Consider the following 12,350-nt stretch of genomic DNA (forward strand, 5'->3'; position numbering starts at 1 on the left):
CTGTCCCTGCACTCCTAATAGCTCACCAGAAGTGCTGGGGAAGAAGCTCCCTCCCCAGGATAACAGCCAAGGTCACTGCACACAGCAGTCTTGGCTCTGTTGGCTGGAGAGTAAAATGTGTGTGAGAGAGAGAATGTGGAAAGTTGTCTGTATTTGCATACATGAGCATGCAGCCCCCAACCCTGGTATCCATTATACTGGGAGTCCCGGCAGAGCCCATGTGGTTAAGGTTTCATTTGTGTTGAGTGTCCTTACTTAGTTGCTGTTTTGCTCACCACTGTCTTGCCATTTACAGAGCATGCCAGGCCTCCCAGGGATTTCAGGACAAAAGGTAAGCAAAGCCTTCTGCTTCAGCTTGCACGCAGTTTGACGGAGTAAGAAAATATAGCTAGCACATTGCAAACCTGCCTCCGTGTCAGCTGAACTCTCTCTGGGATTTGAAAACTCAGCCTTGAAAGTATGGGGCATCCTCCCATGGCCACTCTCATCAGATGAGCTTATGGCCAGAAAATAAACAAGGTAGCTGCAAAGGAGGCATGCTGTGGACTGGAGTTCTCTGCGTATCTGAATCCCTACTGGCAGTAGCAGGATATATTGCCCTGTGTGCCACAATCCATGTTGCATGACTCCAGGCCCCTAGACCCAAAGTACCCTATATGTAGAGCCAGCCATATACCGTATTCTGCACCCTTAGTCAGAAATGAATTTCTCTCTTCGGTACTAACTCCTTGTATGCATTGTGTTCCAGGGAGACAGAGGGGAGCCCGGATCCAAAGGAGATCAGGTGGGTATCTCTTAAAGCCACAAAGCACCTGAAAAAAATTAGAATGACATTGTGGGCCCAAGTGTTGGAGCCCCTTACAGAGTCAGTCTTGTGGAATCCCTGTTTTATTATTAGCTGCAGTTTGCAGTGAGTTCCACCTGCCGCAGCAATCACTTTTCCTTTTGTCATGTAAAACTGTGATAAAATATATGCATCCCACTTTGAGAAAGTGTAGATTTTCAAAGGACTCAAAGCACATTGGAACCAGGACTTAATAGAATCTTATTGGCAGATCACTTGGGTTCTAGACCATCCCCAGTCTGCACTGGGCTACATGAGGCCCTTTGGCATATCATGCAGCGATGCATATTAATGGGGGTATTGTCATGCACAACACACCAGAGGCTTCTGCCCACATGAAATGCAGTCTAATGACCATTGATGGGGGCTGTTACATGGTGTACAATGCACACTTATTGAGTACTATAGCTATACACAATGAGCCTTATTTTGTTTTCCTTCTCTCTCTCCCCCATCACTTACAGGGAAGACCAGGGGAAGCTGGGCTTAGAGGTGAACCTGGAACAACACCGGTGAGTTAACAGACATGCTCTTTCACCTTGAGGGTCTGGTGGGGGGACAAGACACATGTACAGATTTGCTCTCTGTTTAAATTAACTATAGACCCTGGGAGAGGGTGTGGCGGTGTTTGCCTTCTCCCAAATATGCCTTGTGGCTTGAATCATGGAAGGAAGTATTTGCTTTGTAGGTACCTTTCTGCAGTACCTCTGCTTTCCACTTGTAGCACACTGTGGTCTGGGTTCCCACTGGTGGATCGGAGGGGGGACTGATGGATGTTCCTGACAATGTATAAGAGATGGTTTTTGTTTTCTCAATTATATGGCATTACTGTGCCTCCTCATTCCCATAACCTCATTCCCATAACTGGAGTATTCTGGTGTGTTTCTCTGGAGCACTACTTGGAAAAGAAACTCACATATATAAAAATTTATTAGCAATGGAAGCTAGGGAACTTGTCCAGCAACAAACTGGTGAAATATAGAACTGTCTCAGTGGGAATCCTGCCCTAAGACAACCATCTGCTGGTATAGCTTCTTTTGTGTGTCTCCAGTTGGGAGTTCCCTTCTTCAGAGAGCAGCTTATATATAGGCACGGCATCAGGGGGATCTATCAGGTATGGACTCACCTAGCTCTGTGATGTTGCTCTGACTTCTTGATGGTTCAGTTGTGCTGTATTGTGATGTCACAATAGAGCTGATCACCATAGGGAGCAGCAAGACAAGGAATACAGGAGGGCTGCCAGAACCCTCAAAGCAAAGAGTAGAGAGTTTGATATTTGTTTGTAATTTATCTCCCCCTGCCTACTTTTTTTGCTAATGAGTTTCCCCCTCCTTTTGTCTAGAATGTTGAACGTGTCTTAGAAGCGAGTGGAATTAAGGTATGAGTTGACAGCCTCATCTGCCATTTTGCCTCCCAGGTTATGCTTTCCAGTGTACATCCATCGTGGGACCTGGTTCTTTCTGGTGAATAACTAGGCAGATGAAGGGAAACGTTTCTAGGCTCTGTCCAAAGCTCTAGAATTAAGCTTTAAAACCCTTAAAGAATTAGCACCATGGTACCTTAAGGACCATCTTACTTAGGGTTCACTTAGGATGCAGTGATGGTCACCAACTTGGATGGTTTTAAAAGAGGATTAGACTAATTCATGGAGGAGAGGGCTACTCCCATAATGGATATGCTCTGCGTCTACAGTTGGAGGCAGCAATGCTTCTGAATACCAGGTGCTGGAAACCACAGGAGGAGAAAGTGCTGCTGTGCTTGAATCCTGTTTGCTGCTGGTTTCCCAAAGGCATCTGGTCAGCCACTGTGAAAACAGGTTGCTGGACCAGATGGGCCATTGGTCTGATCTAACAGGCTTTTTAAGGTCCCTATACATCATGAACATCATAAACAAATGAAGGTTCTCGGATGCATCTTACAGTATACCTTAAGGTTTCTGATGCAGGTACTTGGTACAGCATCAGCACAGGCTGCAGGGATGGTGGAGGGAGCTGCTGTGGCCCACTGTCCTTTGATCTCCATCACCAAGGAATTCCTCTAGGAGGGCCTGCACCTGGTGTTGGCCTAAGGAGGAAGTAAACTAGAAGTAATGCTGGTGTACTTTCTACTCTGCTGCCCAGACTGTTATTTTTTGGGTGCTTCAGCTTCATGCCCTCCATGATGACCATAGGGCTCTCTCAAGTTATCATTGGTCCGGCACACAGGGCAGGGCATATATTAAGTTTGCCTTTTGCTCCAGATGGAGGAAGGGATGGTCTGGAAATAGGGTGTGTGTGGAGATCATGCTGTTGAGGTTTGTGCTTAAAGGTTTGTGCACAGGGTGGTGGACCAGTTCTGCCTCTTTTCATTTCCTTAACAGACAAACTCAACTCTCCCTCCTTCCTTTACAGATTTCCTTACTGCGGGAGATCACTGGTGCCTTTGAAGGGAGTTCTGATCAATTCTTGCCTGCCCCTGTCCGCTTGAAAGGCACGAAGGGTGACAGAGGGGATCCAGGAGAGAGAGGGCCAGCAGGCAGAGAGGTGAGGTTTACAGTTCCCTAGCTATCGTGCTCTGATGTTCATGCAAAGGTCTGATGGAGCAAAAAAAAATTCACTTGGTGCCAAAAGTTGTTCACTATTGGTGCTAGTCTAACTTCAGGGGAGGGAAGTATTCCACAGTGGTGGCGCCAGTATCAGGAATGCCCTTTCGGAACTGAAGGATATAGTGGAGCTAGAAGTACCCAAAATTCAACTTTAATGTCCAGAATCTGATTATTTGACTTGGGAGGTTAATAGCAGCTGTAGCTGCTGTGACCTGGTTCAAAGCTCCTTGTGGAGGGATCCATCCTGTTGGAGTTACCAGTCTCCATGATGAAAAGCATTTGCAGAGGCGCTTTGCTCATAGAAATCTCTGAGCTTCCTTTTGTAGAGAAAGCTGATCTGAGGCCTGCTAGATGATGCTCTGTGTTTTTTTGCAGGGGCTCATAGGCTTCCCTGGAGAAAGAGGCCAAAAGGGAGACAAAGGAGACCAAGGTCCCCAAGGCCCAACAGGGCGTGCCATTGGAGAGCGGGGGCCAGAAGGACCATCTGGCCAGCCAGGGGAGCCTGGGAAACCTGGAATACCAGGGGTGCCAGGCCGGGCAGGAGAACTTGGAGAGGCTGGGAGGCCTGGAGAAAAGGTGAGCATATTAAAAGGTGGGAACAGAAAGGGACACCATTAACTGGGAAGGCACCAAATGTGACCAGGAGCTCAAAAGCCCCCAAGTAACCTTGGCCTACCCCTCCAGTGACCACATTTTCCGAATTCATCACTTCCTCATAGTCATTGCATGAGTTGGATAGAGGCAGAGCAAGAGAGGTTCTCCTAAGTGGGATTATCTGAGGGAAACATGTCTGAACATCAGATTATTTGTTTATTTAAAACAATGAAAAGTTACACAGTTAAACCAAAATGTGTCAACAATATACATAATAGACTCATGGCACAGCAGCAATAAAACTATCTATGCTTTCACATTTCCTGGATAGCTCATTAGTACTTCTTTTCCTGAAACAGTTTTGTGGCTCTTTCTAAAACTCATCATTTTCTTTTTCCAGGGTGATCGGGGTGAGAAGGGTGGACAGGGAGAGCCGGTGAGTGGGGTTTTTTTTAATTATACTTTGAGTCCAAAGCTATCCATCTTAGGACAGGTGCTAGATAAATCATCTTTAAAATTATCCATGCTGGGGTATTCATAGAAAGAGGAATTTGCCAATTATTTTTTCACACTAAAAATATATGACTTGTAGTGTAAACTGAAGTCTGGAAAATTAACTTCTTTTGATATTGGCAGCTGCATTCTCTTAAGTGAGATGTGAGGTTGTGTTATATGATCATTAGCTGTGTGTGTGTACCTGGATGTTTTGTGACTAATTGGTTTTGCCTCCCCCTCCCCATGTTACAGTTATGTCAAGATAAACAATGGGTTGGTTCTAGACTTAAGTTGGTCACACTTTACTCCCGTTGAGATTAGTTGTATTTATGTATAGCATGACTAATGCTCCACTGATTACAGTGGGACTAAAGTACTGTACAACTAATTGGGATCCAAGCTATTAATCTGGTTCACACATCATGCTAAGGCAAACCATGACTGTGTATATGGGTTCCCAGAAATCAGATCACAGCCACTTAGCTTCTCCTCTGGTTCTCGTACTGCTGCACTAAGTTTAGCTTCACATATCATCTGAACCCAGACTCATGGTTTGCCTCAGTCCAAACAAACCACAAACTGTAACCTACTTTTATTCTTAAGAGACAGCATGAATCTACCTTGGAGGGGAAAGGGTAAGGTCATGTCCAACTATCATGGATGCAAGCTCTACTGATCTTGAATGCTCCTGGTTACCTAAATTTGCAAGGGGGTGGGGATGGGAAGGGAATGTTTAGATTGCTTTAATTGCACAAGAAAATACAGGTCTTAATTGGTTCATTTGGGAGAAACAGCAAAGGTGGGAGTGCCTTGTTGGCCAGAAAATGAAAAGGAGGCAGTGGAACAAATCTCTAGAAGACAGGAGTGCATGTTCGATATGCACATCCTGTTTAACTGAAGCTGAAACTATATACCAGAATTCAGAGGCGTACAGAAAGTTTAAGGGAAATATGCTTGGGGTTTGAAGAGGTTTCAGAAGCAAATAGACAGCAACAATCAAACGAAGCTGTGGACCCAGTCCGAAAGCTTAAGGAGAGATTTGTGAAAGGGGTCTATCGTGTGGTCTTGAGAAGGGAATAAACATTGCTGCTTTGGCTAAAGTGGAGAAACTCCTTTCTTGGAGTTTAAGGAGAAAAAGTATTCAGGAAAACTGTCAACCAGACAGGGCACTTGTAGACTGGTTTCAGTATGAATACAACTATATGCTTCTCTTGCTGTTGGGGTCCGGTGGTTATAATTCTGTGTATAGGCAAGAGCATAGGAAGAGGTATACTGGATCATACCAAAGGCCCATCTAGTCCAGCATTCTGCTCCCACAGTTGCCAACCAGATGCCCATGGGAAGGCCACAAGCAGGGCATGAGCACAATAGCTCTCTCCTGCTGTTTGCCTCCTAGCAGATGATATTCTGAAGCACTCAACCTCTGAATAATATATAGCCTTCATGACTAGTAGCCACTGAAAATTTTTATTTATTAGACTTCAGAGTGATTGCCAATCTGTTTCTCTGCATCTATCTCTGAGAACAGTGTGCATTTACACATGCAGCTTCAGGACAAAGATTATATACCTGCTTTGAGGATCTAAATCCTTCTGAGACAAGATATTTGCCTCAGGGTAATTGGTGTCAGTCCAGTCTGGAGAAGGCACTGAGGGCTGTCTTACTTGAAAACAAAGTAGAGAAAGTAGACAGTTCTTGAATAATGAAATACATGTGGGATAAGGAAAACCCACAGTTCTGCAGATAAGCATTGGAGGGAGGGAAGCGGATGTGTACCACTTTTTGTGCTTGCTGTTTTTCGGCTCCAAATCACCCTCATATGACTTTTCTCCACCAGAGAATTCTAAACTCATGTTTATTTTTTTGCTTATTTAAAATATTCATGAGTTACTTTTCTAATAAGAAGTCTTAAAAGTGATGTACAATCATAAACCAAGCCCAAAGCACATGTAAATAACACGAAAATATTTAAACTGGAAGATTAAAAGCCAACACCTCAACACAAGTTTGGAACTCTGCTCAGGTCAGGGAGAAATCACTTGGGGGAGGGAAGTAAAACAGAGAGACCAGCAGACAAGGACAGGGTTAAGAACCCTCCCCCATACTGCTTTTTGGTTCTGAATTCCATTCTCAGGAAGTTTATTTTCTGTATTTTTCTTTTTCTTTTTTAAAAGTAGCATCTGGGCCCTGTTACAGATGTTTTGCCTGTAATGTATAGTTCTGAATGATATACCTGTGGTGGGCCTATCTCTCTGTATTCCTCAATCATCCCATGCATTTAGGAGTTACTGGACAATGTCTGCTGTTGCGACACATTGTGGGTGGGGGTGAGTAAGACTTGGATCACTTCTTTGGAAAATCATCCATGTATTTGATCATTACCCTGTTTCTCTTCTCCTCAGGGCAGAGATGGCTTACAAGGGCCACCAGGGCCACCAGGACCCAGGGTGAGTGATTCCTTCAACCATATATATATATATGGTTAATATGAGTTCATCATCTAGGGGACACACACACATGTGTGTGTGTCTGTGTCCTAGATGCTGAACTCAATTTAAGCTTGTTCACACATTGTACTAAACACAGCTAAAAGCTGTTTCTACACAGGTGCATATATTTGTGTAAAAGAATGTATACTTTTTTATTTCTGTAAAATGCACACAGTTTGATTTGTACAGCTCAGCTCTTGTGAGCACAAATGGTACACTTATTGAATGTAACATGAGGAAGACCTATAATAAGTCAATGTAAAATGATGTTGATCACCGGTGTTGAGTTATATTCTGAATTATTTGAACTCTGTGAGAAAATCGCTGGGTTTTGAAAACCCAAGAAAAGGGGAGACATAGACATGTTCTTCTGCCTCTAGTCCTTGTGGATTGTACCCTGTGGCCATGAATGCCTTTCCCTAGACAGCCTTGTGTGCTTCCTTGGACTGGCAATTCAGTGTTTTGGAGCTCAAACAGATCCCATCCCTTTTCTCCTTCCTCTGTTGCTATTTTGCCCTGCCTACTTACTGGCTAGATTTCTAATGGGAATAAAAATTAAAGCTTTCCCCTAACATGTGCTGCCCTAAATTGATACCAGGCCTCAGAAGATAGTGTTAAGCATTTCCCATCTTCCAGCTGAGTCCAGGGTCTTCAAATTTCGCTGCCCACTTTAGTTAACTAGAAAAAGCTCAATGAGTAAGTTATGAATGCCCATCGATGTGAGGTCAATGTCACACACACCCCTTACACACACACACACACACACACACTTCTGCTCCTGGGCTTAAGTTTGATTCTGTGTGAACTTTTTTGAATTTGGGTCATAGCCTAGAAAAATCAACAGATTAATCAAGCATGAGGGATAGCTTGGATAGCTCAGTTGATTACTGCATGGTGCTGATAATGCCAAGGTTGCAGGTTCGATCCCTGTTAGGGACAGCTGCATATTCCTGCCTTGCAGAGGCTTGGACTAGATGATTCTCAGTGTCCCTTCCAACTCTACAGTTTTATACCCAGGGAAAGATGGATCCTAAACTGCACGTGGAACAGACACAGGTACCCTGATTAAGTCAAGCAGTTTCTGCAGCTCTATTAGCAGTTAGTTCTTGAGAGGTTATTCAAGTATTGGAATATCCACATAAATGTTCTTTGCATGTAGTGGAGAACAGTATGTGACATTCTGTCAGAATACAGACAAAACATGAGTGTGCAAGGTCTTGTCTCTGTGCAGGAGGAGAAACCCCATGTGCAATTCTTCTTCTTTTTCCAGGTGGATGGAGTGGAAGGGGGCCTCCCGGGGCTTCCAGGAGAGCGTGGGGCTGCAGGACCCAAGGGAAGCAAGGTTAGTGCCCTTTCCATGCCAGTCTTTTCTCAGCCAATGGAGACTTCCCTACCTATGCACATAGCAGCTTTAGGGAAGTTCCCCCCTCCTCCCGGGAATAGGGCTATGCTCCACTATTCTAGTGGTTTTAATAATTTCAGTTCTGAGTCCTGTATTTTTCTGACCATGAATGATAACAGAACTGGCATTTAGCTCCCCAAATCAGGGAGCCTTTCAACCCACAACAGAATCTGAGACTGCAGTATTGTAAACTTTCCCCACTTTGAAGACCCTTTAGTGGGGCATCGGGGGTTTTTAACCAGTTGATTAAATATAAACAGAATTGCTGAGTCCCAAACCCGCAATTTATCTGCCATTTTGAGATAATGAAGAATGTGATGAGATAACATAAAAAAGCTATATTAGAAATCTTCAGTATGTTCTTTCTGCTTCCCTTTTAATACTCGTCTGTTAAAATTTGTTAAAAGATTCACTTAAATATTAGTTAGCTTGCATCACAATCCAGCATAGGTCTGCTCAAAAGTAAGTCCTTTTGAGTTCACTGAGACTTGCTTCCAAATAAGTATGCATAGGATTGCTGTCTTAAATATTTGCCTAGTAAATTATAGCCCTAGTAATTTGAAAAATAAAAACAACAACAAAGGTGTGAACCATGTGATAGACACAAGCTTGGGAGGAGCAAGGTAGCATTGCAGGCATCATTGTTGAGCTTCACATGATGGCATTTGTTACTACTTGGGCATTATGGGTGATGAAAAATAACTAGACCAGGAATGAAGCACCCATGACCCTCCATATGATGGATTCCCAAATCCCTTCTGCCATAGCCAGTGATTGGGTTGATGAGGGCTGTACCCCAGCAGTACCCCAGAGGGACACAGATTCCCCATCCATGGACTAGGACTCACTTCTTTGAGGCTTGCAGCAGACAATTCCCTTTTTCCTTCCGCTTGTACAGGGAGAGCCAGGAGAAGATGGCGAGAAAGGCTCTAGAGGCGATAAGGTCTGAGTATAGTAAGTCTCCCGCCCCTGCATCTCTCCGGCTTCCCCTGTGCCTGCTCTGTGCCTTCGCTTGCCAAGAGGGGGACCTTTTCTTTCCTGCCGAGTGTTTGGCTTTTATCTTGCTTTGAAAATTCTTCTTTTTCTCTATCCCTTTCATGGGTTTCATGAAGAACTCAGCAGTGCTGAGCGAAAAGGGGGGTTACTTGCCCTCCACCCAAGCAGAGGTGCAACAACAGCTATGACTAAGAGTGGGATATCCCTGCTCACCAAAGCAGGAATTTCCTGGCCTCGCCATGCTTTCCTTCAGAACTCAGCTTTGGGAGCTTGGCTTGCTTATTCCCATGGTTATTCTCCCCCCCCCACCCCCTTCCAATACCAAAGGATCCTACTCCACTCCCAGAATTGGGGTAGAAACCATGGATAATGACTGCTGGCACTCTATTCCTCAAGGGTTAGGGTCTTGACTCTCTCTGGGTTCATGGTCTTAAACTTCCTTTATGCCAGGATAGCATAAAGTTCTAGTTCAAGGGCCTGGAAGAAAGGTGGGACATGAATGTACTAAATAATTTCAAAATAAATGATTCCAGTAGGACTTCACATGCTTACTTTTTTCAGGTTTGCTCTTGATGTGTGCATTCCCCACACGTCTCACTGTTTCTCGGGGGTGGGGGGTGAGCCAGGGCTGTCCCAAAACATTGGCAGCCTCCATCCATGCCCTCGGTTGAACTGAGCCCAAGTCCCATCCTGGTCTCCTGGGGAAGCAATGCAGACAAATGCATCATAGTGGGCAGTCAAGGAGAGCTGGATATGGATTGGCCCTTGGGATGGAACGTTGAAACAAAGGGCCCGCCTACTTGCCTTTGTGACATCAAACAACGTTTTGAATTGCAGGGTGAAACTGGGCAGAAAGGGGAGAGAGGTGAAGCCGGCGAGAGAGGCAGGGATGGCGCTCCAGTAAGTATTGGTGATGGACCACTGTTGGAAATGGTGGCAGGGGGAACATAGTTCTGAAATCGCAGTTGCTGCTTTGGGGAGCAGTGGGGTTTGGGGACATATTCCACGCCCACCTGCATTTGATGCTGTATTACGCTGTGGCTGCAGAGATGGTATTTGATGCCTTGTTGGTCTTCTGTTTTCTCTCAATGACCTTGAATTTTATTTTGCTCTAGGGCCTTCCAGGAGAAAGAGGCCTTCCTGGCCCAGAAGGGAAAGCAGTAAGTAAAAGTGGGGGGGAGGAAGCCTCAGTATTGGGGTGGGAAATGTATGTGATTTGGGGAGTAGGACAGAAGGTGGGAAAGAGAGAGCAAAGAGAAAGATTCAGAGCTCAAATTTTTGGAAGAAAGGTGGAGGGTGGGCTTATTGAAATCCACAAGTCGTATTCCCCAGGACCAGCCTAGGCTTTCTCTCCATAGCCTTCTGAAAACAGTTGCTAAACTGGCATTCCAGGAACATAAGTCTTGCTTCAAGGCTTTCCATCTGCCACACATAAATCTGTATAGTACAGGGTGGCCTAAAAGTTTACAGTTGAGTCAGTGAAATTCATCACAACAGATTATATGGGTACACATAATTAACACACAACAAAGTGGCAGTTAAATTTCAGGCTGGCAGTTGGAAAGTATAGTGGAGTCAGATAAAAGGATTATTTTTCTTTACTGATACTGTGAAATGATGACAGCGAACTTGAGTCAAGAACAAAGAAAGTGGATTCTAAAGCAGTATACCTACTTTTGGGACACCCTGGCAGAGAGACAACATTTTTATATATATTATATTATATTATATTATATTATATTATATTATATTATATTATATTATATTATATTATATTATATTATATTCAACTTGTTATTTCTTTTCATAAGCAATACAATTACATACAGAAGCACACACTGTTAGTTTCTGAATGCTTTGTGTTTGAGGTTTGTTTCATATTCTGCATATTTTGCAGAACTTGTCCATCTGAATATGTTATTCCAGAGGTTGTCTGTGTAGCTGGTGGTTTTATCTGACCAGATTGTTGGTTACTACAAGCTATGAAGCTGCAGTAGCAGCCCTGTTCCACAAAGTCATCCATTGTAGAAGTACTTCATGCTACCTCTTCTCCACTTTCTTAGCATCTGTGCTAGCGTCATAGTCCAGACATAATTGTACCAGATCTCCAAAGAGATTTTTCCAACATTTATAAGTTGCTCTTATTTTCCCCTTTACATATTGATAATAGTAGTGTCTGCTAGGCTGGGCACTTGTGATGCTCCTCACTCTGACCCATGGAGTCTGGGTAGAATCCCTGAGGCACTAGGAGCCCTGAGCGGTGATGGGCAGAGGGTGACCCTTCTGCTTGTGGGGCAGACAGTGCTTTACCAGAAGCAGAAAGCCAGGGTGAGATTCAAGGAGAAGAGATATCGTGGGGATAGAGGATTCTCTTCATAATACATTTTCCTTTCACACCTGGTTGGAATCCATCTCTGTGTTGCTGTGTGCCTCCTTCCTTCCCCACAGTAATAACGTGCTTTGCCTTCTGTGTTGAGTGTTCTACGCTGATGTAACGAACCATTTCTAGGACACTCCCCACCCCACCCTGTTGTCTTGAGAACACAGTGGGTTTTTGCAGGAATCCACCTTCCATCAATGCTGTCCCGTGCAGGCCATCATCCTACTGAAGAGGACTCAACTGAAGGAGCTTCCTATTCTCCAAAACCTGCAGTGAGGGTTGTTCAACAGTTCAGCCCGGTTCTTCTACTGAGTGGAGCAGCCCTGCTCCATAAGAATGTTCAGAAGCATTCAAGCATCCAGACAAATGACTGGAAGCTTCCGCACACTGTCTGTGATGTCATGTCCTCACTTTCTTAAGGCCTAAGGAGCCCCAGTGGAATGGTCTGTGTGGTGTTCACATAGGCCAGGGGTGCCCAAACTTTTTTCAAGGAGGGCCAGATTTGATGAAGTGAAGGGCCGTGAGGGCCAACCAAAGTTGTTGCGTTTTTTTTAGGATTGAAATTG

The 12,350-nt window shown here is 44.4% G+C and overlaps 1 protein-coding gene and 1 long non-coding RNA gene across 7 annotated transcripts in view; one reads left to right on the top strand and one right to left on the bottom strand.

Moving 5' to 3' along the window:
• COL7A1 (collagen type VII alpha 1 chain) overlaps positions 1-12,350 on the top strand; it is a 110,047-nt gene that overhangs the window by 69,489 nt on the left and 28,208 nt on the right. For all 6 annotated transcript variants that reach the window (XM_083489076.1, XM_083489080.1, XM_083489078.1 and 3 more), the window contains 12 exons: positions 296-331; positions 749-784; positions 1,309-1,356; positions 2,187-2,222; positions 3,235-3,366; positions 3,804-4,004; positions 4,423-4,458; positions 6,920-6,964; positions 8,277-8,348; positions 9,307-9,351; positions 10,242-10,304; positions 10,520-10,564. In XM_083489076.1, coding sequence (XP_083345202.1) covers positions 296-331; positions 749-784; positions 1,309-1,356; positions 2,187-2,222; positions 3,235-3,366; positions 3,804-4,004; positions 4,423-4,458; positions 6,920-6,964; positions 8,277-8,348; positions 9,307-9,351; positions 10,242-10,304; positions 10,520-10,564 — 795 coding nt within the window. The remainder of the gene's footprint in view (positions 1-295; positions 332-748; positions 785-1,308; positions 1,357-2,186; positions 2,223-3,234; positions 3,367-3,803; positions 4,005-4,422; positions 4,459-6,919; positions 6,965-8,276; positions 8,349-9,306; positions 9,352-10,241; positions 10,305-10,519; positions 10,565-12,350) is intronic.
• LOC310700249 lies at positions 404-10,235 on the bottom strand. Its single transcript, XR_014522531.1, has 5 exons — positions 9,957-10,235; positions 2,771-2,908; positions 1,971-2,038; positions 1,537-1,623; positions 404-812 (listed from the first exon to the last, which is right to left on the bottom strand). It is a non-coding gene; the product is annotated as an uncharacterized lncRNA (long non-coding RNA).

Source organism: Podarcis liolepis (assembly GCF_965112155.1).
Source record: "Podarcis liolepis genome assembly, chromosome: 2".
Classification (NCBI taxonomy): Eukaryota; Metazoa; Chordata; class Lepidosauria; order Squamata; family Lacertidae; genus Podarcis; species Podarcis liolepis.